At 51.6% G+C, this 23,646-nt stretch overlaps 9 protein-coding genes across 9 annotated transcripts; 4 read left to right on the plus strand and 5 right to left on the minus strand.

Annotated features, from left to right (window-relative positions):
- Positions 1–252: 252 nt before the first annotated feature.
- N7482_001178 (putative carboxylesterase) lies at positions 253–2,046 on the minus strand (the record flags this gene model as incomplete). Its single annotated transcript, XM_056683303.1, has 4 exons — positions 253–720; positions 777–1,252; positions 1,325–1,603; positions 1,692–2,046. 4 exons carry the CDS (start codon positions 2,044–2,046, stop codon positions 253–255), a joined length of 1,578 nt encoding a protein of 525 aa, XP_056546909.1.
- A 1,457-nt stretch (positions 2,047–3,503) lies between these two features.
- On the plus strand, positions 3,504–3,908 carry N7482_001179 (Xenobiotic compound monooxygenase DszA family; the record flags this gene model as incomplete). Its single annotated transcript, XM_056683304.1, has 1 exon — positions 3,504–3,908. The coding sequence occupies one exon, from the start codon at positions 3,504–3,506 to the stop codon at positions 3,906–3,908; it is 405 nt and encodes a 134-aa protein (XP_056546910.1).
- A 429-nt stretch (positions 3,909–4,337) lies between these two features.
- N7482_001180 (uncharacterized protein) lies at positions 4,338–6,002 on the minus strand (the record flags this gene model as incomplete). Its single annotated transcript, XM_056683305.1, has 2 exons — positions 4,338–4,994; positions 5,055–6,002. 2 exons carry the CDS (start codon positions 6,000–6,002, stop codon positions 4,338–4,340), a joined length of 1,605 nt encoding a protein of 534 aa, XP_056546911.1.
- Positions 6,003–10,139: 4,137 nt separating this feature from the next.
- On the minus strand, positions 10,140–12,589 carry N7482_001181 (LysM peptidoglycan-binding domain-containing protein; the record flags this gene model as incomplete). Its single annotated transcript, XM_056683306.1, has 6 exons — positions 10,140–10,316; positions 10,394–10,587; positions 10,703–10,807; positions 10,872–11,284; positions 11,369–11,428; positions 11,706–12,589. The coding sequence occupies 6 exons, from the start codon at positions 12,587–12,589 to the stop codon at positions 10,140–10,142; spliced, it is 1,833 nt and encodes a 610-aa protein (XP_056546912.1).
- An 879-nt stretch (positions 12,590–13,468) lies between these two features.
- N7482_001182 (uncharacterized protein) lies at positions 13,469–14,172 on the plus strand (the record flags this gene model as incomplete). The annotated part of the gene is made up of 2 exons (XM_056683307.1): positions 13,469–13,915; positions 13,969–14,172. The coding sequence occupies 2 exons, from the start codon at positions 13,469–13,471 to the stop codon at positions 14,170–14,172; spliced, it is 651 nt and encodes a 216-aa protein (XP_056546913.1).
- A 411-nt stretch (positions 14,173–14,583) lies between these two features.
- Positions 14,584–14,953, plus strand: N7482_001183 (alternative oxidase; the record flags this gene model as incomplete). Its single annotated transcript, XM_056683308.1, is given in 2 exon segments — positions 14,584–14,598; positions 14,615–14,953. The coding sequence occupies 2 exon segments, from the start codon at positions 14,584–14,586 to the stop codon at positions 14,951–14,953; spliced, it is 354 nt and encodes a 117-aa protein (XP_056546914.1).
- A 1,002-nt stretch (positions 14,954–15,955) lies between these two features.
- On the minus strand, positions 15,956–16,295 carry N7482_001184 (uncharacterized protein; the record flags this gene model as incomplete). The annotated part of the gene is made up of 2 exons (XM_056683309.1): positions 15,956–16,107; positions 16,157–16,295. The coding sequence occupies 2 exons, from the start codon at positions 16,293–16,295 to the stop codon at positions 15,956–15,958; spliced, it is 291 nt and encodes a 96-aa protein (XP_056546915.1).
- A 573-nt stretch (positions 16,296–16,868) lies between these two features.
- On the plus strand, positions 16,869–18,292 carry N7482_001185 (fungal specific transcription factor domain-containing protein; the record flags this gene model as incomplete). The annotated part of the gene is made up of 2 exons (XM_056683310.1): positions 16,869–17,728; positions 17,857–18,292. Coding segments are annotated over 2 exons (1,296 nt in total), but the record flags the coding sequence as incomplete, so codon positions are not given.
- Positions 18,293–19,994: 1,702 nt separating this feature from the next.
- Positions 19,995–23,646, minus strand: N7482_001186 (pyruvate carboxylase; the record flags this gene model as incomplete). Its single annotated transcript, XM_056683311.1, has 2 exons — positions 19,995–20,102; positions 20,173–23,646. 2 exons carry the CDS (start codon positions 23,644–23,646, stop codon positions 19,995–19,997), a joined length of 3,582 nt encoding a protein of 1,193 aa, XP_056546917.1.

The raw sequence follows: 23,646 nt of genomic DNA on the forward strand, positions 1-23,646 counted from the left end.
CTCAGTACGTGCAGTGTACTTACATTGCAGCAGATATAAGTTGTAACTTCCAGGGGAAACAAGTACTGAATACTCATATGGACCAAGACCAGTGGATGTGTAACAGTCCTCCGTCTCATCGAGTCGCACTCGCCGTATTATTTACCATGTTCACGTCGCAATGCTTCCTGTCTCGGTATACAGAATTCTAACCCGATCTATCGGAGACAAGAGAAGAGACAAGAAACAATAATATCCACCTCCCTCTTTCCCTCAAAGCCTCGCCTTCTCCGCAACATCCCGCACGGCCTTCCACATCTTCACACCCACATCCCACATCGCATCCCCGCGAATCTCCACCTCCCCATCAGCCCTCAAAACCCTCACCCCCTTCCCACTCGTCCCCCAGCCAAATCCATCGCTCCCCTCCGCACTCACCCCCTGGACAAACCGACTCAACGGCCCAATCAACGCCGCGTCAGTGCTCTTCTTCTCCCGCGGTGTCAACACATCCCCATTACCCCAGAACCACAACGGATAATCCGACGAGTGCGTAACCCCCCACTCCAGCGGAAGGCTCTTCTCAATGCACTCGGCGCGGAACTCAATGCGGTACCGATAGATGAGCCGCGACGCATCGACGCCCGCCGTATTCGAGGTGAGCGCGTGGATCAGCCCGCGCTGCATGTGGTATACCTGCATGTCCGCGTAGATCCGGCCCCAGGCGTCCGGCGTCCAGTTCTCGCAGGTGGGCGGGGGGACTTTGTCGGGTAGTGCAGAGGGAGGATGGCGTCGACGACGCGCTCGGGGTAGTCGGCGATTAGCCGGGTGCGTAGCGCGTCGAGCGTGTCGGCTTTTGGCGGGAACCAGATGCCGTAGAGGAAATGCTCGTCGGCGCATTCGCCGAGGATGAGTCGGATGTTGCGGGCGAGTAGTTTGCGGGCGAAGTCGCCGCTGTCGAGGGATTGGAAGAGCGTGGGCACGATGAAGCCGCCGTCAGTCGTGGGGCGGAATTGGTGTACTTCGATGCTCTTAGCTGCCTCAAGGAGCGTCTTCGGTGGGAGGGCGCGGAGGCGGGCGAGCTTCTCGATGGCTGAGAAGGAAGATGGGATATCGAGCGCAGCGAGGAGCTCGTCGAACTGGATTTGCGTCTCGGCGGGCGCCTTAGGTTGTACGGCTGGTGAGTTGGAGAGGATGCATGCCTGGCGCACGATGGCCTTGTCGTCCGGTTGGCGCAGGTCGTAGGCCAGTTGATGAAAGACCGAGTTGGCACCTGCCGACGTAATCAGCGTTCATGCTCAGCGGAGGGTCAGGTAGATCGAGGTAGATCGAGGTCGACACTCACCAGCAGAGTATCCCGAGATCGTAATATTCTCCGGGTTGCCCCCGAATAGATGGACGTTCTCCTTCGTCCACTCCATGGCCAGCCGCTGGTCCCAGAACCCGTGGTTACCCACCGTCTCGCCCACAGCCGCAGCATCCTGCTGCAGCTCAGCCGAATACAAGAAGCCAAACAGGTTGACGCGGTACGCCGGCATGACAACCACACATTTGAACCCACTCTCGCCTAGCAGCGCCGCCGCATTGAAGCCATTCGGCGAGCCGAACTGGAGCCACCCGCCATCTAGACAGGCAATTAGCCTTCGCTCCCATCAGGACAACAGGGATAAAACGGGACAGTAGAACCCGAACGCCTAGGACCGAGCACATACGAATAAACATAAAAACCGGCCATCCGCCCCGTGGTGGCTCTCCCGTCGGCACCCACACATTGCACTGGAAGCAATCTTCCGTCCAGATATCCTCGCTTGGCGACACGCCCCTAAACTCGGGCTGCGGACACAGACCCGCGCCGCCGTCGCACCGACCCGGCGCATCTTTGCTGCCGTAGCTAAATGTGGACGGCAACCGGCGGGCTCGGCGCCACCGCTGCAGCGGCGGGAGCGCATAGCGGACGCCGCCGAAGTAGTGGCAGAGGTCTGTGCCAGACGGCGCGGCGATGGTGACCCCTTCGATGGTGCCGCGGTGGGCGAGGGAGTGGAGGCGCGAGCGGCGGGTTGTTTCCATTGTGATAGGTGTGTATAGGAATGGAGAGTTTGGTGCAGTCGGTCGACAGATCAGCAGGGTCACTATGCTCCTTGGACCTCAATTGAATCCGCGATCACCAGGTTCCTCGGAAGTTGGTCTGTTCCTGGTCCCACGCGGTGCGAATAGGGGAAAGTGAAGATGAACTGGGCAGGAACAGCGCCCTCTGCTTTTATCGCTGCTCGGTTTCCATTCCGCGGCTTTCCTGTCCCCAAGATAAAGATTGCCGAGATAAACAGGCGACAGGCCCACCTCATTGGTGCTGCAGACGAGCTGATCGGCTGGAGTTGGAGGCCGCTGCGTATTGCGGGGATGCCCGCTCCGGGTGGAGTTTCGGGGTCTAAATCTGATGCCGAGCGTTGGGACCGCACTGTCGGGTGGGGGACACTACTTAGGGAGTATTCACGAATGGCATTGGCCATTTCAGCAGGTTACGTTAAATCTACAGATAGCATAGTGGTGTATATGTTTCCCTATACTACTGCGCCGGACTGGTGCCAGTTATATGCGCCTATACATACCGGATTTTCCCTGCCAGGTGAGGCTTTCCTATTCTAGCTGGCGCCGCTTTCGTAAGGCCGCTCAGGCTCAGGCTCAGTGAGTAAACCTCATCACGGACTCAGGCCCAACGATCATGCTCAGTCATGTCACGTCACCGATCACTGATGCTAGTGCTCAGTGTCCAATCAGTAAGCACCTCTGATTTACCCAGCCAAGCCTAGTCTAACTCCGAAGAGGAAACTACTCCACCAAGCCCTATATTCTGTGATGAGTAGTCTGTTGATAGCCTTGGCCTTGCCATTCATGTTTTGGAGTGCCTTGTCCCATCAAAACATGCGCGAGGTCCAGAAGGCCTACAGCGGGGTAGAGAAACGAAGCCCCCGCAAGATGATTTAATTCTTCCTGTGTTCTATTCTCGCTTCCAAGGCCATCTAGTTGGATGAGCCAACGGACCACCACCGTCGGTATGCATAGCCGAACGGATACGTTCGCGGCCTATACAAGCCAGTGCCCATCCATTCTGCCGTTGAGCTTCATGCCACAACATACTGACTATTATAAGTCTCCTGAGCAGAAGACGCCGCTTTAGCCCCTTGTCCGAGACATCCCAGACGACGTCTTCACGGAGCCTGCCAGAGAACCATCAAGTTCCAAGGAGAGGTCCACCATCTGGAGAGCAAAACACATTGTTGATCCCAGTCAGCAGCGGATAGCACTCCTGTTCCAGGTGGGCAGGTCACCGTAAGTCTCACATTCTCCGGACCTGTATCGCCCGAAGAAGAAGCAAAGGCCAAATACCAGAGCGTGAAGAAGTACGCATCCGCAATTGGGGACCTAGTGCGAGCGTCAAAATCCTATTACGCCGTTCCAGCGCACTATCGAGCGGCCCCCGCAGTTTACTATGCAGCTGCTCCGTGGTTCTATCTGTCGTCTGCGGCATGGTAGAACTGATATTTTTCACCCTGTTTTTCGGCTGGACGGGCATCGATCTCTCCCAGGTTCCGCCGGATGAGGATATAAATCCGGGCAAGCACTCGCTGGGAGTGCACTGGGTCACTTCTGTGATCAAGATGCCGACTGCGCGGATTCCGGATCTACCCTCACTGAATCTGCAGCTGGCGAGCGAGATGGCCTCCATCGGTGGACTTGGCCCGGTGGCGACTGGCACTCCGGCACAGGTCGCAGGTGTGATGGTGGCGTGGATCAACGAGGCTGATACTGACGGGTTTGAAATACCTTACGTGATCACTCCGGTACGTTTGAAGATGTCATCGACCTGCTCGTTCCCGAGCTCCGGCGTCGCGGACTTTATCCCGCGAAGGCTGAGGCCACGGATCCTTTAGACAGCTCACGACAAGCTTGATGGCAGAGATCAGAGCAGAATCCGCGCAGATCAGGTAAGGTGCAGGTACGGATATGACGTCTACAAGGAAGGCCCTCTCTTTTCGTCCGGGAAGAGCAGTTGGCCGCAAAGGTGCCTTATCCAATTCCTCTCATATTGCCCGTATTGTCCTACTTTTGTCGGCATATTGGAAATTCTTGACTCAAAGAGTTTATATTCACTCAATATATGTTTTTTAACGCCAGGAAGGTTCACGCGAGTACGCTCGCTTGTCAATCGTGCTTCAAGAATCCGCGGCATTCAAAACCATGAAATATGGCGGTCGTAATAACAGTGTGGTACAGGTGGACTGGTCCAACGAGGAGTCGCAGAATCATCCCCGAGTCTGACCACTGGGCTGAGCAACTGCAGGTGGCCCCAATGACCCTTCTCAAATGCTGTCATAAGGGGTTGAATCCGGAGCAAAATACTCAGGGTAGACCCTTTTCCAGCCATTCATCACGACCATGAGCAGTTCCGACACATACTGCGAAGGCTCCATAACCTCCCACTCGAAGGTTTCTTCGTTCTTTCGCACCACCTCCGGTGAATAAAGTCCGATTTCCGGTTGCAGAGAAATGGCATCAGCGGCGACCAGGGAACTAAGCACACGGTAAGAGCCTCCATTCCGTGCACGATCACGAAGAGCCATCAAAGTGCCGAGGGCTCCAACGAGGCCAGTGGTCATGTCCGAGATTGGAAGAGGTGGCAGAACACTGGTCCCATCAGTATAGCCAAGGGATCTCCCGGTCACAAAGGAGGCTCCCGAGGCGGCGTCTCCAATTTGCTGCCAGCCAGGTCGTTCGTAGAAGGGACCATCCGGCCCATAAGCATTTTCCTCGACGTAGACAATTCCCTTACCTCTTCTGCTGGCCACCTGTAGAATCTTATGCAAGCCAAAGCCCTTCCGCTCTAGGGTACCCGGTCGGAAGCCTTGGATGAAAACGTCCGCGTCATCAACGAGCTCCTTCAGCCGAGCTACATCTCCATCGTTGGAGAGGTCCAAATCAATAGTACGCACTCCAGCGTTTAGTGTCAACTGCAGAGCCTATTTTAAGGGATTGAAGGTCAGCCAGACGTATGAATTTAGACCTGGAATATCTCTTACATTCAGATCCGGAAGCTTGCTGGAATTGATGCGGATCACGTCGGCCCCAAGCGCAGCCAAAGTAGTTCCGATCACCGGGCCGGCGATAATTCGAACAAGCTCCACAACCTTGATGCCGGCCAACGGGCACTTATCTCTTGGCAAGTTGGGCAAGGGAGCCCGAGGTGTAGGGGCGGCGTAAGACTGGTGGGAATAATTGACAAATGGATGGCTCTGGAGCCGCTTGCCCATCAATGTCTCGCTCCATCCCTCGGGAGTATAACAAATACTTCCACAGAATCCATTCTTAACCATAATCATCTCTAGCTCATTGGCGCTGAATTTCTTAACCTGTTGGCGAATGAGGTTGTATGCATCGGGGAGGGTCTCGCATTTGGTTTCAGGATCAACGCCGATTGCGCGAAGGACAGGGTCCGCATGGAGCGACCCATGCAGCTGGTACCAGACGCCAGGAGTTTTGGTAGGATAGATGGCAGTCGTTCGGAGTCTGAGGGGGTTGTCAAAAACACCCTTTTCGAAATCACGGTCGAAGATAGAAGAACCCTTGCCCATCTTGATTAACTCGCTAATGTCGGATCCATTCAGGCGAACCGTCAGAATAGATCCAAGCCAGATCGCGGCCTGGTCGGTATTAATTATCACCTCTCGGTCGTGTGCTTCTTGGCCGTCTCGTTCGGCCAGCAGTTCGTTGGCAACAACGCCACACATAGCATGAAGCGCAGCTGCAACAACAGGGGCCTTTAGAGGCCCGGGAATCATGGGATCATCATGGCCCTCAAATTTGACAGAGTCCCAAACGCGAGGGTCTTTTGTAAAGTTTTCTGTTGCGTTGGCGAGGATTTCAAAGACTCGACGAGCGTCATCGGGGACAGGAAGAAAATTCTCGTCGACAAAAGTGCCCGGGCCATAGATCTCTGGGCTGGGAATAGTCCTGTGGGCTGCAGGCATTTTGGGATCAGGGGATACTTGAAGAACGAACAGGTGGAAAGAAAATGATGTTTGGTAGATTCAGTCGATGTTGCTCGCCGCTATTTATACCAACACGAAAAGTAATTAGTTCAGTAAAAAGAGTCGATCGCTTTCGCCACCTTTTTTTAATCAGAATCTCCGAGGATGCCCGCTCACCTCCCATATGTGTTGCTATAGGGCCGGATGTTCGGTCGAGCATCCGTTTCGAAGTAGCGAGGTGCATTTCTCGGCTTGCCGATGAATTTGCAACAATTCGGTGTGGACTCTCTGGTGGCAGACAGACACTGCTCGGCCCGGTAGCCCTGGAAAACCACTTGCCTCGGGCGCCGAGGTCGTAAGTCTCGGTCCGAAACATTGACATCGAAATCGAAACGATAAATTTTATAGTACAGGCGGAAAGCTGTGGTCATGCCTTTCCTTTCTGGTCCCCTTCCCATGCCCTTTCAACGCTCAATCTGTTATGCCATTGGAAAGAAAAATCACCAAGGAATGGCTCACATACCCATCAAAACTGCCCGAGTGATCGGCGCCGGTGCGGTGGGCTCAAGCTGGACGTTGCTTTTCCTCGCAAAAGGCCTGAGGGTTATGCATAGTAACAGATACCGTGCCGGAAGCTGAGGAAAGGTTTTATCAATATCTTCATCAAAACTGGCCAATCATGAAACACGCGGGCCTCCACGAAAATACCTCTCTCCAAATTTATCGGTTTGTGAAGATTATACTAGATCTCTTGGATGTGATTGATCTGGTCCAAGTGGTATGTTAGCCTTCGCCCCGCTCAGTTATGAAGTGTCTTTACCCTTTTACTTAATTTTTTTGGAGGGTAGAGGAAATTTCAATAATGAAAATAGTGCCAGACTAGACCGGAACAAATCGATTTTGAACGCCAGCTTTTTGCTGAGCTAGATTCTATAGCACTGAAGGAGATGTTGTTCTTGTCGTTTTCATCCGCAATACCAATCCCCCAAGTCGTGATGGATGGCCAGAACAATCCTGGTCGCGTGATGGTTGGCTGTCCTTTGAAGCGACCCCATTCAACAAACATGGGGTGGTTTCGTACTGAAAGCACATACACAAAAAGGGCGATTGACTTCTATCGTTCATTGGGCCAGAGGCCAATTTGGATTCCAAGAGGAACCCCGGAATTAATCGCTAAAAGGCTTCAAATGACCTTGCCCAAGGAAGCATACTGCCTAATTGCCCATGACATTGTTTCGCGGAGGACGTAGGTTGGTTGTTGGGTTCTTTCGGCCACTCTTATTTAATATAGCCCACAAAGCTGTATAGTACGTGCGATTTATCTCTAATAAATGTGCAGGCACCTACATCCGATCATAGGCTCGTGTAAAATACCATTGCAGATCTGTTGAGCAATGTGCTCGCAGGAACCTGGGGTGTTCGACATCTTCCCAGAGACATCGACATGGCGGCAAAGATACGAATAGAGGATACACCCTCTGCATCTAAGTGACTATCTAACCCCGTGGTGACTGGAATAACGCATTGTTATAGACACCTGAAGAAAGATCGGGGCACATGATTTCGGCAATCACTATCAAAGCGAATCGACGGTTTGTCTTAAAAAAGAAGGTAAAACGAAGGAAAAATAGGTGGGGGGGGGACTTGGGGTGTAGAAGGGGCAAACCTAGCCATCTCTCCTTCCACAGGCCCTAGATAAAGTTGATGAGATTCTTCATGTCATAGTAAAAATGTCGGAACGATGAAAATGTTCCTGTGATACGCCTAGGTCCCAGAAACAGCAATGGTTGAATTGTGTCGAATTATGCACTATTTACATAGGCTAGTAAGGGAGACGTCTAATGGGATATTGAGAATCAGATTGATTAGTGACGCTCTAGAAAAACAGGGGAACGACCTGTTGAAGTGTTATCCCCAGGCCGTAGCGGCGTATTTCTGCCCGTGCGGCCGATACTTGGCTGTTACACAGCCTGAGTTCACGTGTAAACTCGAATTACAACTAGAATCTGGGGACCTGTGGAATTGACGCCGAAAATGACAGCCTCTGGCGCCAGAAACGGCTGCCTTTCTACCCATAACTTTAGACGACGAGCCGCCCACCGCCCTTTACCGCCCGTTACCGCCTACTATTCTATACCTAACTAGTCTATTAGTTATTATCCTCTAGTCCTAATATTGCCGCTTAACTTTAACGATTATTCCCCCCGTTTCTACTTACGACTAAAAACGACGCCAAAAATAGCTCCCCTCTATATCTAAATCTAGGCTTCCCCCCTTCTCGCCCGGCCCGTTCGAGCGACTATAAGATATATCGTCCGCCCTCTACTCCGAGTATCTCTCTATAATCCTTCTTTCCTTATCCTAATACCGCTACCCTAGTCGACCTTAACGTCCTTATTAACTGGACGGACTTCGATAAAAGGGAAGCCGACCGTGACCCGGATTATATCACTAAGCAGGTTGACTCGTGTCAGCAAAAGGCCGAAGCCGCAGCTCTGGTTTGGAGTCGACCCGTCGCGATTGTAATTTATACATGGTGAGATTGAATAATAGTGCAGCGAAGAGATGCCAAAGGTATTAGGACATCAATCTTCCCTAATGATGGACATAAAGGGAAACAGGTCATGAATTGACATCCGTGTGATCGAGCAGCAGGAAATTCCACATCAGTTTGCCCGTCTTTATGGGGCCAGTTCAAATCAGCCGTCGGGACCTAAACTGGATGGTGTCAATTGACCTGGAAACACCGAATTCCGAAAGGCCGCTTTTAGTAGTCGTACCCGCTATATTCAAGGGGGCCTTCGGGGTTTGATGTTTGCCGTCTTCTATAATCCTTGGCTAGCTCTTCACATCCTGAATTTAAAACCTCTCAATTTCTAAGTATGTGGTCTGTTACGTGGAAAAGAACTTTTGGCCGAATTTTTAGGCGATGTTGATGACAGTCTCGCCGATTTTAGGGCTCGGGACTATTATCTGTCGTCTATGAACTCCTCTTCTTCGATAACCCGTTCTATATTGTAGGATATAGTAATAGTCGCGGCCCACAATAAGCGACTAATATACGCTTGTCTAAGCACTCTGTTAACGCGGCTTAACATATATACTACTGTACCTCATTTTCCGTGTCTTAAAGAGTATATGGCATAACTTGATTCAAGCTAGCATACAAGATACATGTAACGCTATATTCGAGCCGGGATATACAACATTTCAATCTTAGGTAGGAAAAGGTGGCTTAGTGGTATCACTCTTAATCACCTTGGTATTTGTTATTACGTCGGGCATATTATTGTTGGAATCCATAGAGATTTTGAGGCGGTAACGATAGCCATGACGGCCAAGAAATCATTCCGCCACTAATACTTGCCGGGGAGATCAAATTGTATATCTGGGCCATCTGGCTTTACTTGACACAATGCGCGAGAATAGCATAGATTGTCTTGTAAGTACTAGGGATAGTTCGATATTCTTTGCGAAGGCAGTAAGCGAAATTTTTCAATGAATGTTTCAAGACTAACTTCTTGTGTGTTCTGGAGCAGTTTTAGAGGGGTCGATGGTCGAGGACCGAGTTCCATTCCCCCTCAATAAGTGTGAAGTTAGCTAATAGAAGGTGATAGATCAATACGACTAACTATTGTTGACTAGTGAAAAGGTAAGTTATTAATGTGGTTTGGTTCCTGTTAGAGCGTGAGGCTTATAGTTATTTGTCTTTAGTGCTTGCCTACTTGATTGTCTATGGAGTGCCCAAGCGGGACTAACTAGCTTCTAGGAATACCTTATTTTCCCCACAGAACTGATCATTATCGATGCTAGAAAAATAATGCCTATCACCTGTTGTAGTGCCCTGTTTATGCATTACCACTACGTTTGATCCCTCATCGGTTAACTCGAAGCTGCATCTACGCAAACGTAATAACCAATATAGGGACGAACAGCCTGTCCCGACGTATGGATTCCATACGTTGAACTACTCTATGTTAATCACTGAGATCTCAACCCGCTCCATAGTCATCAACTACGGAGGAAAGACATTTTTAAAGATGAAAAGAAGTACATACCTCTGCTGCTGTGATATCGTACTGCGCTTCGATAGTTTCGCAGTCGTCCCCGCTGACTACGAAGTGATACTCTGTGCAGTCAGCGACGGTGCTGGGTTCCACATTGGTCGGGATCGTTGCTGTCGCCGTTGACGTAGATGTTGTAGTCTGCGTGGAAGATGGATGAGGATGCGGTGTAGGGAGCGTCGACGCAGACCAGGTAACCGAGCCAGAGGGACTCGCAAGTCGCTCCGACAGTCGGATTCCACGCCAGGAACTATGAATATAATCAGCAAATCATGTAGGCTCATAAAGACCGTTGAGGGCAGGGGAAATCAATTTGAGTTTGCATACCTCAGCAGCAGTAATGTCGTATTCCTCCTCGATTGTGACGCAGCTGTCTCCACTGACTACCTCGTGGTACTGGGTGCAGCTGGGATCGGTGCTTGGTTCAGCGGTCCCCGAGGCCGTGGTGGCAGTTGTCGTCATCGTCACCGTCACCGAGGTTGCCGAGGTACTGCTCGTTGTGCCAATACAAACAGCGTCACCTGTAATAGTGGTTAGCCACGTGGTGAAATGGTCCAGTAGGGATAGGAGAACTGTCTAGAGAGGAGAGTATAGACGGGGTGGACTCTCCAACATCGAGATATGCACAGGTCGAACCGACAGCCGGGTTCCAGCTGTAAAATTGGCTGGTCGTAAAGTTGCCAAATTCCTCTACGATGCCGGCGCAGGTATCATTAGTCTTGACGACATAATACGCGTCACCTAAAATTCTTAGTACGGGATATAACAGGCTCCCAAAGAGATATTGAAGGAGATTATAACTCACAATTAGGTGCGATTCCGGTTTGTTCTGGTGCCTTCGAGATCGAGGCGGATGTGGTAGCCCCAGTGGCTGTTGTGTTAGAAGACATATAGTACGCCGGGGAACATGTTGCCGGCAGCACGGTCGAGGCGGGAATTGTAGCGTTTGCCGCCGGGTCGCAGTATTCATCGAGGAGATCCTCGCAACTTTCTGGGAGATCGTATATGGTCCAACCGTTGGAGATGTCGTTTTGGGTAATGGGGCAATATTGGGTCAGGTTCAAATAAAGGGGGACAGCAGTATCATTCCATGTGACGTTACTGACTGTTGGCACGATGGTAGTGACGGGCCATGCGATGTCGGATGTGTTGAAGATGGGAAACGTCGTCGGCTGTGTGGGCAGCGTAGTGAAGGCTGTGGGGGGAATTACCCAGCTCCTGGGCGCATGTCTCAGAAAAGTTCAAGCAAGGGGCCGGTGTTTGGAATCAAATAAATCTTCCAACGAGACATTCTACACCTACACGTTCCAGCTTGTTGTGATATTTGTGGTGGGAACAACCCAGCTTGATGTTCCTGGAGGCCTAATCAGACAAAATCATTTAGCGGTGTCCTCGTTTCGCACGGTGAGCGGCCGAAGACGATCGGCAAGAGAAGGTAGACCCACGAAACACATATATAATCTCCTACCATGCTATTCAGGTTGCCACAGTCTGTCCAGAGAGTTCTAGTAAAGAAGTAAAAGTGTCAATGTTAGCTATTGCCCACAAACGAGTGACGTTCAAACAATCCAAGTGAAGATTGTAAAATTATATTTATATGTTCTACGGCAGACAGGTCAAAAGAAAGAATTTTACTAACGGGTTCCACGAAGTCAGCTGGACTTGATAAAAGGTTTGGTTCTGCAAAATGGAAGAGCAGTTCTCGTTTGTCTGGACTTGGTACAGGGCGCACTCGGCGCCCAGGCAGATCTGCTGGCCAACCTGGACCGAGCAATTAAGCATGCTCAGGTTGTTATCAATGATAAAATTAGCCGTAGAGATAGAGTTGGCCGTGGCGATGGACTGACACGTGTCTCCAGATGCGACGGTGTAGTAGCTTGAGCATGTAGCAGTAGCCATGGCCGAGACCGTCGCTGTAGCTGTCGCTGTGGGGAGCACAGTAGCGACGGCCGAGTCGGTAAAGGGATAATCGGATGCCACTGCCCCACAGGACGACAGCAGCGACGAGTACGTGTCGGGGCTATAACGTACCTGGCCGTATGGCGAGTCCAGCATGGCTGCCTCGTACTCGTACATGCACGGTGAGCAGTCCGAAACATTGCCTGTTACCACGGCTGGCAAGCAGTAGACCGACTCGCTCGTGATACAGGCAGCCTCCTGGGCCCAGACGATGGGCCCGACGAAGCTCTGCACCGTCTGCGAGACATTACCGGGGAAAATGTAAGTAGTATTCCCACATGCGTCTTCCACATCAGCCTGGAAGGTCAGTAGCGAGGTTGTACAGTTGGTGGAGCAGACGTCATCTAGGGCAATCGCGCTGACATACCCGCCCGCAGCGATGTACGAGGCAGAGAATAGCTGATCACACGAGATGTTGGCGGCCAGAGCATTTCCACAGGCTGTTGGAATACCGGTTGGGGCCACATCAAAAAAACTATACGCTCTACCAAAAGGTGTAAAGACAGCCAAAGTGAGTAGTAGCGTTGCGGCTCTGGCGTGGGAATGTCGCCAAAATGTTGGCATCGTGATGAGAAAAAAAGGCCAACTCAGATTAGATAAGGAATGGAGAAAAAGAGAGAGAGAGAGAGAGAAAGTCAGAGCTGTAGTGACAAAACGGACGACGGGTAAATGAATGTGGTCTTAGTGTCAGATGTATTCATTGTTTGTTGTGATGGCGTTTGAGCAGGAGAGTGACCGACACAGCACAGACCTAATGGCTGTTAGTACATGGGTGAAAAGATGGGTAGATGAGTTCCCCTGCAATTTGGCCCCATGTTGCATTGCGTTAGACCATGTCTTCGCTAAAGCTTAGCTCGGGGCATGTGCCGTCTTCCGAGACGGGGAGGTAACAGCCACGAGGAGACAATGCGGCGTTGACGGTCGTCTCAATTTATCAATTACATACGTCGTATCCGTATATTCCGAGTCTGTGCATAGACCCGCCGGACCCAACCTTCCTTCCGTTGCTTCCGTGCCCCGCCCCATGCCCCGCGCTGAACTTTAAATCCCTCCTCCTTCTTATCCTCGTCCCTCGATATTAACGGCTGAAATCGCATCACTATCACCTTGTCAACCTTTTTAGCCTTCATAATGCCTAGCGAGTACGCCCTAAAGCGCACCCACGGTCAGGAGAGCGTGATAATCTACGCCGCCGACCTGTATCTCCTAGTAATCACCACGTTTAATCTGAGTCGGAATATACCCTAATGCCACTGGCTTCTAGGCAAATTGGAAGGATGACCCTACTATCTCAGACGAAGCCCAGCGCTCAGAAACTTTTAGCAAGTGGTTAGCGATTGGCTCGCCTGGCCGCATGGTTAGTCTATCTGTTTCCCATCCCCCCCCAAAAAAGTATAAATGACTAAGAATAGATTGCAGCCATATCTGGAACGACTCCAGCAGATGTTTATTGGCGATGAGGATATTACAGAGGATGAAAAGGATTTCCTCGCTCGGGTCCGGAACCTTTCCGACCGGCAAGACGTCAGCTATACTCGTCTCGTCCGCACTTTCTATGGCGACCACTCGGAAATAAGCCTTTCCAAGCTAATCACCGAAGCTGAGTACGATGGGATACTGTTCGATAATGCCGAGCTATACGATGCTGGGTCCGATGACGGCCTACAATCGCTGCACGGTATCTTGACCCGTATCCCGCAGATCATCGAAGAGACGGTAGACTTTGCCCTCTTCTACAACGACAGGCTGCGGGAAGCCCTTGGGAAGGCTATAGACAAGGACATAGCCGATGCTAACTTCCATTTTGAGAGGGCTCACTTGGCGGCCAAATGGGGCCATGTGCTCATTTACGATAAAGAGGCAAATGATGGCCCGTGGAATGTGTTACTGGTATATCTCGACGATCGTGGCAGGATCCTACGTTACTCCCGGCTGGACGGGAGTGGTGGGGCCGAGGAATACAGGCTGCCGATGCTATGTTGCTCTCAGGTCAGGATGTCATGCGTACGTGGTGGGAGGACGGCCGCTACGGCGAGGACTGGGAGCCCCAGCAACTTGTTAAGCGATGGGGCGAGGTTGAGCACGAACCATCTGAGGATAGCGCTAGCGAGAGTGCAATCTGGATTCGCCTGGGAACCAGCGCGTGAGCATGAATTATCAAAATTAGACATTGAGCGAAATAGAAGGTGAGAATGGATCACTATTTGACCCAGAACTTTCCATGTCTTCTCATTTCTTATCTCCTGGCACAGATTTGTATATAATACGTACTGTTGTTGATTCCTCAAAAACATAATGGTGGTTCGTAATTCTATTTTTCGGTCAATTGAGATTTATAACAGATAAATTATCATGTTTCTGAGACATATGCGTTGTCTATCTCTCGCTGGGATTCTAAGAAGCCGGCCAAGGCTTGGAGACCGCCTGTCAGGGAATGGCATGAACCATGCCAATTCCGTGTTCATAGGCAGCGGAATCGCCCCGCGGAGACAGTTCTACGCCTCTTCGCAGCTACTCCAGAAAAAGGACTGCTCCGCTCTGGTTCCAGCCAGTACAGCATGGGAACACCCGGTGTAAGTCTCTCTACAGGAACCACCTACCCAAGAGTATCCAGGTTTTGATATTTCTAGCTACACGGAAAAACAACTCCGTGAAATCACTATCGCTCATCGTGAAGTCAAAGACTGGACGGACCGAATTGCTTTGAGTAGCGTTCAACTCTTGCGTTGGGGTATGGATCTTGCTACCGGCTACAAACATCCGACCGAAGAGAAGATCAGATACAACCCCCAGAAATTCGTCATGACTGAGCAAGATTGGCTCACACGGTTTATTTTCCTCGAAAGCGTGGCTGGAGTACCTGGAATGGTGGGCGGTATGCTTCGCCATCTTAGGAGTCTTCGCCGAATGAAGCGAGACAACGGTTAGTATGGACCATTAGCCCCAGACACAACCCCTTGAAGATCCGTTCACATCTTATTACCTGTCTCTTCTCCTTCAGCAGCAGCTAGACTGAAAATTCTGCTGATATTATTTCTCTCTCAAATCCAGGATTGAGACACTCTTAGAAGAGGCACACAACGAACGCATGCATCTTCTTACTTTTCTCCAACTAGCGGAACCAGGATGGTTCATGCGCTTGATGGTCATTGGGGCACAAGGCGTGTTTTTCAATGGATTTTTCCTAGCCTATCTGCTCTCTCCACGGATTTGCCATCGTTTTGTTGGATAGTTTGAAGAAGAGGCAGTCATAACGTATACACGTGCAATTAAAGACCTGGAAGATGGCAAACTTCCAGAATGGAACACAGTTCAGTCGCCAGACATAGCGATTAAATACTGAAAATGCCGGAAAATCGGCGCAGCATACGGGATCTCCTTCTTTACGTCCGTGCTGATGAGGCCAAGCATAGGGAGGTGAATCATACGTTTGGCAACTTGATACCAGAGGAAGACCCAAATCCGTTTGCGGGAAGATGCCTGAGTTCGCCAAACGCCCAGCCTTCTAAGGGGCTGACGAATTTAAAGCCCCTTGGATGGGGAAGAGAAGACGTCCTCTAAGAAATGCTGATCCTTGGATGTTTTCCTAGTGGCGGCGAGATTTATCAGACAAAATGTCATTCATTATCTTAGGAACTAGAACATAATAGTGATTGTAAAATTCTTGCTTAGGCACTTTGTATTGACTTCATATTTATACTTAAGTAGGCGACATAGCCATTGCTAGCCCCAATGAGAAATCCCAAGCTGGAGATTGCGCAGACTGGATAATTAATTTCGATATACGCAGTCAAGGAAAAAGCAAAGCAGAGGCAATGGTTCTAAATATTTTCAAGCCTAGTTACTAAAAGTGCCGCATTGAAATGGAGGACAGATGAGCGAGGAATGGCTGAACGTCGCCTCGGGATCCAACAACCTGTATCACAACGTTCAGGCCCAAGGAAATTTGATATCACCTCTGGGAACACTGGTGGGTTGTTCTTGCTGTTCAGCGATAGGCTGTGGAGGTTCTTGAACATGTTTCATGAGGGTAGTAAACCAGGGCTTTTGTTCTCGAAACTTGATGTCCAGCCTTCCATCGTCTGGTCTTGTGAGTCAATGTAACACATGCAGGTTTGGGGTACAACGCACCGTTGACTCGAACACCAGTACCAAGCCCCTGCTCTCGGATGGTCGAGAAGCTATCATTGACCGAATCTTCGGCGCCAAGCGGCTCGGCTTGCCGATCCTCATTCCGATTCTGCCTTCGCGGCTCTGCCGCCGTCACCATGCTCGGCAGTTGAAAAAAATTGGGTGGATGGGGATGTTTGCGAAATTATGTGCCAGGTTGAAAGAACAAATCTCCAACTCCTGAGATTATTTTCAACTTTAGGCTGTAGGGGCGTTTGGCGGGGAGTGGTTGCGTCACTCGTTTCTAACTTTCGCCTCCGCTTGGCTCGCGACGTCTGGGAGTAACGAGAAGAAAATTGTGTACCATCAACCATCTAATCAGGGAGGGTACCCAGCATTTTACTAGAAAGTTTAATTTCTTCCCATGGGCCTATGGAAATCCTGCACTAAGTTGAAAGTTGAGAGAGAACACAGGCTTCGTACATGTTAATTTATGACGCTAAAACCTCTGTGCTCTTGCGAGGTCAATAAATAAATCCATTGTGAGCCTACTGGTGTGAAGCTAGGTTTTCTAGTTGCTGCAGAGCTTCCACTATTCTTGAGGAAGAGGCCCGGAGGGAAGGAAGAGAGCGATCGAACGGTAATATTGTGAGTCTAACTAGACGGACGACGCGAGGGCTCGGCTTGACGGATCGGTGTCATCTTTTTCTTTGAATGAGCACGTAACTGAGTACGCAAAAATCAGTGCATGTATGGCATCAGCGCGGGAATGGAAAAGATTGTTCTTCTGCAGGCTTCTCTCTTGATGGGATTTTGGCTTTCAGAACTTGACGAACATATGGAACCGTGGTACTGGACAGGAACTGCGATCAACCTTTGTCAGATGCTAGGTTTGCATCGTAACCCAGACTCCTCGAAGGTTAATCCAGCCATCAGCGATCGGCAACGGCAGCTATGGCGTCGACTTTGGTGGAGCTCGTTTTATCGGGATCGCTGGCTCGGTCTAAATTTCGGAAGACCATTGAGGATTAATCTCAATGACTGCGACACGCCTATGCCCCTGGTTGCAGAGCTGCTCAATGATGTGGTGGGAATACCCGAATCCACTTTAACTGAATTTGTACCCGGGGATTTATCCAGGCTGGCCTCGTACTGGGTGACATTGATTGAACTGAGCAAGCAGCTGGGTGCTGTTATCACCATGAACTACAAGGCTATAAGAGCAAGGCCGGTCATCCAACAATTCGAATCTCTCGAAGAGGAGATTTTAAAATGCCAGCTACCAGATCAATACGAGTCTGGTTTGACCAATCTTGCCGTTTTCATTCGTTCCATGTTCACTTGCACTACCAGTGGTTCCGGTTGTTTTTCGCCATTTCAGGATCATTTTTGGCTAACTATCTTGGATAGGGTGCTTCTTATCGCTTTGTATCGTCCCTATGGATCAGAAACTCCAACTGGTCTCGATTCTGTTGAACAAGAAGATTGGCAGCATCGGATGCGACTGAAGGCCGGGGACGCTGCGTCTAAGACCAACGACATTCTCGATGCTCTCGCTCAAGAGAATCTTCTTCAATTTGCAGGACCTATGACGTGAGTAGATCGAATTTCTGTTTTTGGATTTTGGGGAGGGGGTTCTTCGCCCATTCTGCGGTTGACTCTTTCGACTCTCGATTTTCCATTCTAGTCGGTTGGAGATTACAGTTTCTGACAAACCCTAGGCCCGCACTCTTAGTCCCAGCGATGCAAACCCATCTACTTTTTTATAAATCCGCCGACTCCCTAACGAAACGTCTCAGGCTCCACAAGCTTGAAATGTGCATGCTCATCATGGAAGAGCTTGGAAAAACGTATACCGTCGCTTCGATCTACCGAGGAATCTCCCTCAAAGCCATGCAACAAATCTGTGCCCCTTACCAATCAGGGACAGCTGCTTCCAATCAGGCGAACATTTCTGTCCCAACAAGCCATCCTAGCGACAGAAATGCCACAGTCAATGAGGCTGCCACCGGTCAATTTGCAACAGAAACTCTTGGTACCAATGCTCCATTGGCCAATTCCTCAGAGCAAGAGACCGAAATGGTCGGAGATTTTGTGGACTCATTGATGGATGAAACATCAATATTCAATTTTTGGGAAACGTGGAATCAAATGTGACAGAGCGGGTGTTTTTGTGTCTTTTTGTTTACGTGATCATGATTTTCTGCCCCTAATTAGAGGTACTGTTCAGCCCACTCTGTAAAATCACAAAGTGAGGCTTCATGTTCCTTGAGAATATGCAGCCGGGGCACCGGATGAAGTTTCGAGTTCATGAGGGAGATGGAAATAAACATCGACCCGCTTTGAGGAATACCATGCTTTCAAGGTTTCCAAGTCGGAAGCAAAACCTCTGCTGGCTTATCTTCCTAAAGGTTCTCATCTTCGGCAACCAAGGTCCTTGGCAATGGAGATAAAATCCATGAAATTGAGGGAAATGGCTCATCACATCTGTGGCTTTCGCTGCAAACATGTGAAATACGCTACATCATGGATAGTGGGATAGGTATTAGGTCCAGAAACTCAGTCTGCAAAATACTTCTTAGTCGCAGAATGTAAATAATACCATCAAAAAGCATCTGCGGTATGCTGCTATACACCCGGCTGGTGATTAAGCAAATAATTGAAAACCAATACTTCAAAATACAGACCTGCGTATTCTTCCACTGCTCCTGGTCTGGTTGCCACCTATTAATTAGATTGAACCAACACCTCCAGCACCTTGACGGGCGGGTTAGCCACCGCGATATCGGTGAATCAGGATACGATAAATCTCGGTAACCAACTAATGGTTGTGGGCGTGATTGTACTGGAGATCCCTTCCAATATTATTTTGCACAAGGAAAATACTCTTAGTCTTTCTAGCGCAAGCTTTACTAATTATAACAGATTGGACCTCGTCGTTGGATTGGTAGTCAGGTTTTCATCTTTGGCCTCGTTGCCGCCCTGCAGGGTTTTATTCCGGACAAAGTTGGATTTCTTCTGACAAGCGTCTTGAACTTGCAGCAGCCGGATATATCCCAGGGGTCATATTTGCCCTGTCGACATGGCACACAAAAGAACAGATCACCAGACGCATTAGGTTTTATTCTTCGGGATGTTTGGTGGCACTGCAGTTTCACCATTGTTGTTCACGTTAGATCGCATGAGCGGACTTTCTGGGCGGCAATAGATTTCTGGGTAATAATACCTTGATAATCAGCGAAATCTATCCAAGGGCTAATTCCCAAACTGTAGCTGAGGGGTGCTGGTCTGTCACAGTTTCCCTGATGCTAATATTTATTCCCCAAGAGAGATTCAATCAGCTCAACCTTGGAGACTACCAAACTCTTGAAAATGAATTCCTAGGTCAAGGGAGCCGCCGCTCGAATAATTCCCATCAAAACTGTGTGGAAGCGTGGAGCAATAAATGCAAAAAGCGGCGAAGGGTAACCATTAAAACGTAAAGGGAGAGCCAAGAACTGCCAGACATTATCCGGTACATACTATGAGCCTCTTCGTTGACCAAGTACACCAACCAGTCTCGACAGATATGTATCCTGAGCACCCGAACAAGATGGAAGAACGAATGGAAAAAGGCAAGAAATACCATTCATAATTCCAATAAGGATAGTCAAAATAAAAAGCAAAATCCAGTTGGGCAAGTAACCAACCAACGCTAGAAGCTATCGTTCACATGGCATCGCGTCCTTGCGTGCGTCGTCGTGCATACCTTGTACACAATAAGCTAAGAAACACAGAAAAAAAAAGGCAATCCAATCCAAGCCAAAAATCCGAATCCGAAGCCACCCTTTGAAACTTATGCTTACACATAAGCTTAATCTTACGCCTTGCCGATCCTGCAGATAAGATCCTGGCCGTCGACGGAGTCGCCCTCCTTGACGAGCAGGCCGGAGACCTTGCCGCTGTGAGGGGCGGAGATGACCATTTCCTAAGACATACAGTTAATGATTTGGACTCAAAATGTAGAAGGGATGGATTGGGGGGGGGATGTGTCTTACCATCTTCATGGCGCTCAGCACCGCAATGGGGTCGCCCTTCTTGACCTCGTGGCCGTCATGCACGCGGATCTCCACCACGACACCGGACATTGGGGCGCCAACCTGGCTGCTGTCAGCCGCATCGGCCTTGGGGCGCGCGATGTTATCCACGGAAGCCTTGTTGTCGTCAACCGAGACCTGGCGGACTTCACCATTGACCTCGTAGAAAACCTCACGCTGACCGGTCTGCTCGGACAAGGGACCGATAGCCAGCAGCTTCAGGATAAGCACCTTGCCCTTCTCGAGCTCAACGTGGAACTCTTCACCGATCTCAGGCCGGGCCAGGAAGTAGCGCGTCGGCAGGACGGACAGGTCGCCGAACTTCTGCACGAACTTGCGGTAGTCCTCGAAGACCTTGGGGTACATAGCGTACGAGGCGACGTCGCACTCGGTCGCGGCGCCAAACTTGTCGCGGATCTGGTTCTTGATGCCGACCAGGTCCAGCGGGTCCAGGTACAGACCGGGCCGCTTGTCGAGCTTGCGGCGGTCGCGGAGGGCCCGGGAGCGCAAAGGCTCGGGGAAGCCGCCAAAGGGCTGGCCCATCAGGCCCTCGAGGAACTCGAGGACGGAGCCGGGGAAGTCGAGCTCACCGGCGCGCGCAACAACGTCCTCTGCTGACAGCTTGTTGGACACCATGAATTGAGCCAGGTCACCGACAACCTTGGAGGTGGGGGTGACCTTGACGATGTCGCCAAGCAAGTCATTGGCGGCCTCGTAGGCCTTCTTGGTCTCGGCCCACTGCTGACCCAGACCCAGCTGGCTGGCCTGGAAGATCAGGTTGGTCAGCTGGCCACCGGGGATCTCGTGCTCATAGACCTCGGGGTCGGGGCCGGTCAGACCAGCCTCGAAGGGGGAGTAGAGCAGGCGCAACTGGGCCCAGTAGGTGTCGAGAGCGCGGACGTGGGCCAGGTCGAGCTGCGGGTCCTGCTCGGTGCCCTCGAGCGAGGCCAGGATGGCGCCGATGCTGGGCTGGGAGGTCATGCCGGACAGGGAGTCGGTGGCGGCATCAACGGCGTCCGCACCGGCCTGGGCGCAGGCAATCATCGAGGCAACACCGGTACCGGCAGAGTCGTGGGTGTGCACGTGGATGGGGAGGTCAGGGTAGCGCTCGCGGATGGCGCCGACCAGCAGGCGGGCGGCCTGCGGCTTCAGGACACCGGCCATATCCTTGATACCTAGGACGTGGGTGCCAAGGGAGACGATCTTCTCGACCAGAGCAAGGTAGTACTCCAAGTTGTACTTCTTGCTGGGGTTCAGCATGTCACCACTGTAGCAGATAGTAGCCTCGACCACACCGCCGGCCTGCTGGACAGCCTTGATACCGACCTCGAGCTGGTCGACGTCGTTGAGGGCATCGAAGACACGGAAGATGTCAACGCCGTACTTCTTAGCCTGCTTGCAGAAGTGGTAGATGGCATTGTCGGGAAGGGAAGAGTAGGCCACACCGTTGGCGCCGCGCAGCAGCATCTGGAAGGGAATGTTGGGAACGGCCTTGCGGAGCTTGCGCAGACGGTCCCAGGGGTCCTCAAAGAGGAAGCGCATGGCGACGTCGAAGGTGGCGCCACCCCAGCATTCCAGACTGTAGGCGTTGTGAAGAGCATGGCTGGTCTCGTGGGCAATGTTAAGCATATCGATCGTACGCACACGGGTGGCGAGCAGCGACTGGTGGGCATCACGCCAGGTGGTGTCCATGATCAAGCAGCCCTTGTTGGCGCGCACAGCCTTGGCGAAAGCAACCGGGCCTTCGCTGTCAAGGATCTGCTTCCAGCCCTTCTGACAGGGGGCGGAGACGTCAATGGGCTTGCCGGAGGCGTCCTTGAGGATGGGCCTGATGATGTCACCCTTGAACTTGGGCTCGCCGATCTGGCCCTTGATGCTGCTGCCATTGACAGCGACATCGCCCAGGTATGCCAGCAGCTTCTGGGCACGGTTCTGAGAGCCGACCAGAGTGAATAGCTCGGGGGTGTCATCGATGAAAGTGGTCCAGCAAGTGCCATCGATGAAGGTGGGGTGGCTCAGGAGAGACGCCAGGAAAGGAATGTTGGTCTTGACACCGCGGATACGGAACTCAACGAGGGCACGCAGCATCTTGCGGCGGGAGATCTCGTAGGTGGAGCCACGGCAGGTGCACTTGACCAGCATGGAGTCATAGTGGGGGGTGATAATGGCACCGGCGAAACCATTTCCACCGTCCAGACGGACACCGTTACCACCAGCAGAGCGGTAGACCTCGATCTTACCGGTGTCCGGGGAGAAGCCCTTGGCGGGGTCCTCGGTCGTGATACGACACTGAATGGCGAACCCGCGCGTGGAGATGCGGTCCTGGGTCAGACCAAGCTGGTCGAGTGTCGCACCGGCAGCAATCTGGATCTGGGCAGCGACGATATCGATGCCAGTGATCTCCTCGGTGATCGTGTGCTCGACCTGGATACGAGGGTTGATCTCAATGAAGTAGTAGCGGTTTTGCTGATCCACCAGGAACTCGGCGGTACCAGCGTTGCGGTACTTGACGGACTTGGCCAGCTTCACGGCGTCGCCCAGAATCTTGTCGCGCACATCGACGGGGAGGTCCTTGGCGGGAGCAATCTCCACCACCTTCTGGTGGCGACGCTGGACGGAGCAGTCACGCTCGAACAGGTGGACGACGTTGCCTTGGTTGTCACCGAGCAGCTGGACCTCAATGTGCTTGGGCTTGTCCAGGAAGCGCTCGACGAAGACGGTGCCATTGCCGAATGCCGAGCGGGCCTCGGAAGTGGCGCGCTCGAACGCGTCCCGCAACTCGCCCTGGTCGCGCACGACACGCATACCACGGCCACCGCCACCGAAGGCGGCCTTGATGATGATAGGGAAGCCATAGGCGTCGGTGAAGGACTTGACCTCCTCGTAGCGCTCGACGGGACCCTCGGTTCCGGGGACAACCGGGACGCCGCACTTGATAGCGAGCCGGCGTGCAGAAACCTTGTCACCCAGGGCTTCGATGGTGTCTGGGGTCGGGCCCACGAACACGATGCCTGCCTTCTCAACATTTCGGGCAAACTCGGCGTTCTCCGACAGGAACCCGTAGCCGGGGTGAATCAGGTGGACACCGTGGTCCTGGGCGATCTTAATGATCTCATCGCCGGCCAGGTAGGCGCCGACAGGGGTGTACTGGCCACGCTTACCGATCATGTAGGCCTCGTCGGCCTTTTGTCGGTGCATGCCCAGGCGGTCCTCATGGGAAAAGACGGCGACGGTCTGCAGCGACAGCTCGTGGGCGGTACGGAAGATACGAATGGGAATTTCACCACGGTTGGCCACCAAAATCTTCTGGAAGTGCATGATGGTCGAATTGGCACGCAGACGCCGGTGGACCGAGTCTTGGTGGTGCTCATGGTGGTCCTCGATGAACTCGGAGTCATCGATGGCCTCCTCCGGCTGGCGGTGCGGGGCAGCCAT

The sequence above is a fragment of the Penicillium canariense genome (assembly GCF_028826845.1).
Source record: "Penicillium canariense strain IBT 26290 chromosome Unknown utg000001l_segment0_segment0, whole genome shotgun sequence".
Classification (NCBI taxonomy): Eukaryota; Fungi; Ascomycota; class Eurotiomycetes; order Eurotiales; family Aspergillaceae; genus Penicillium; species Penicillium canariense.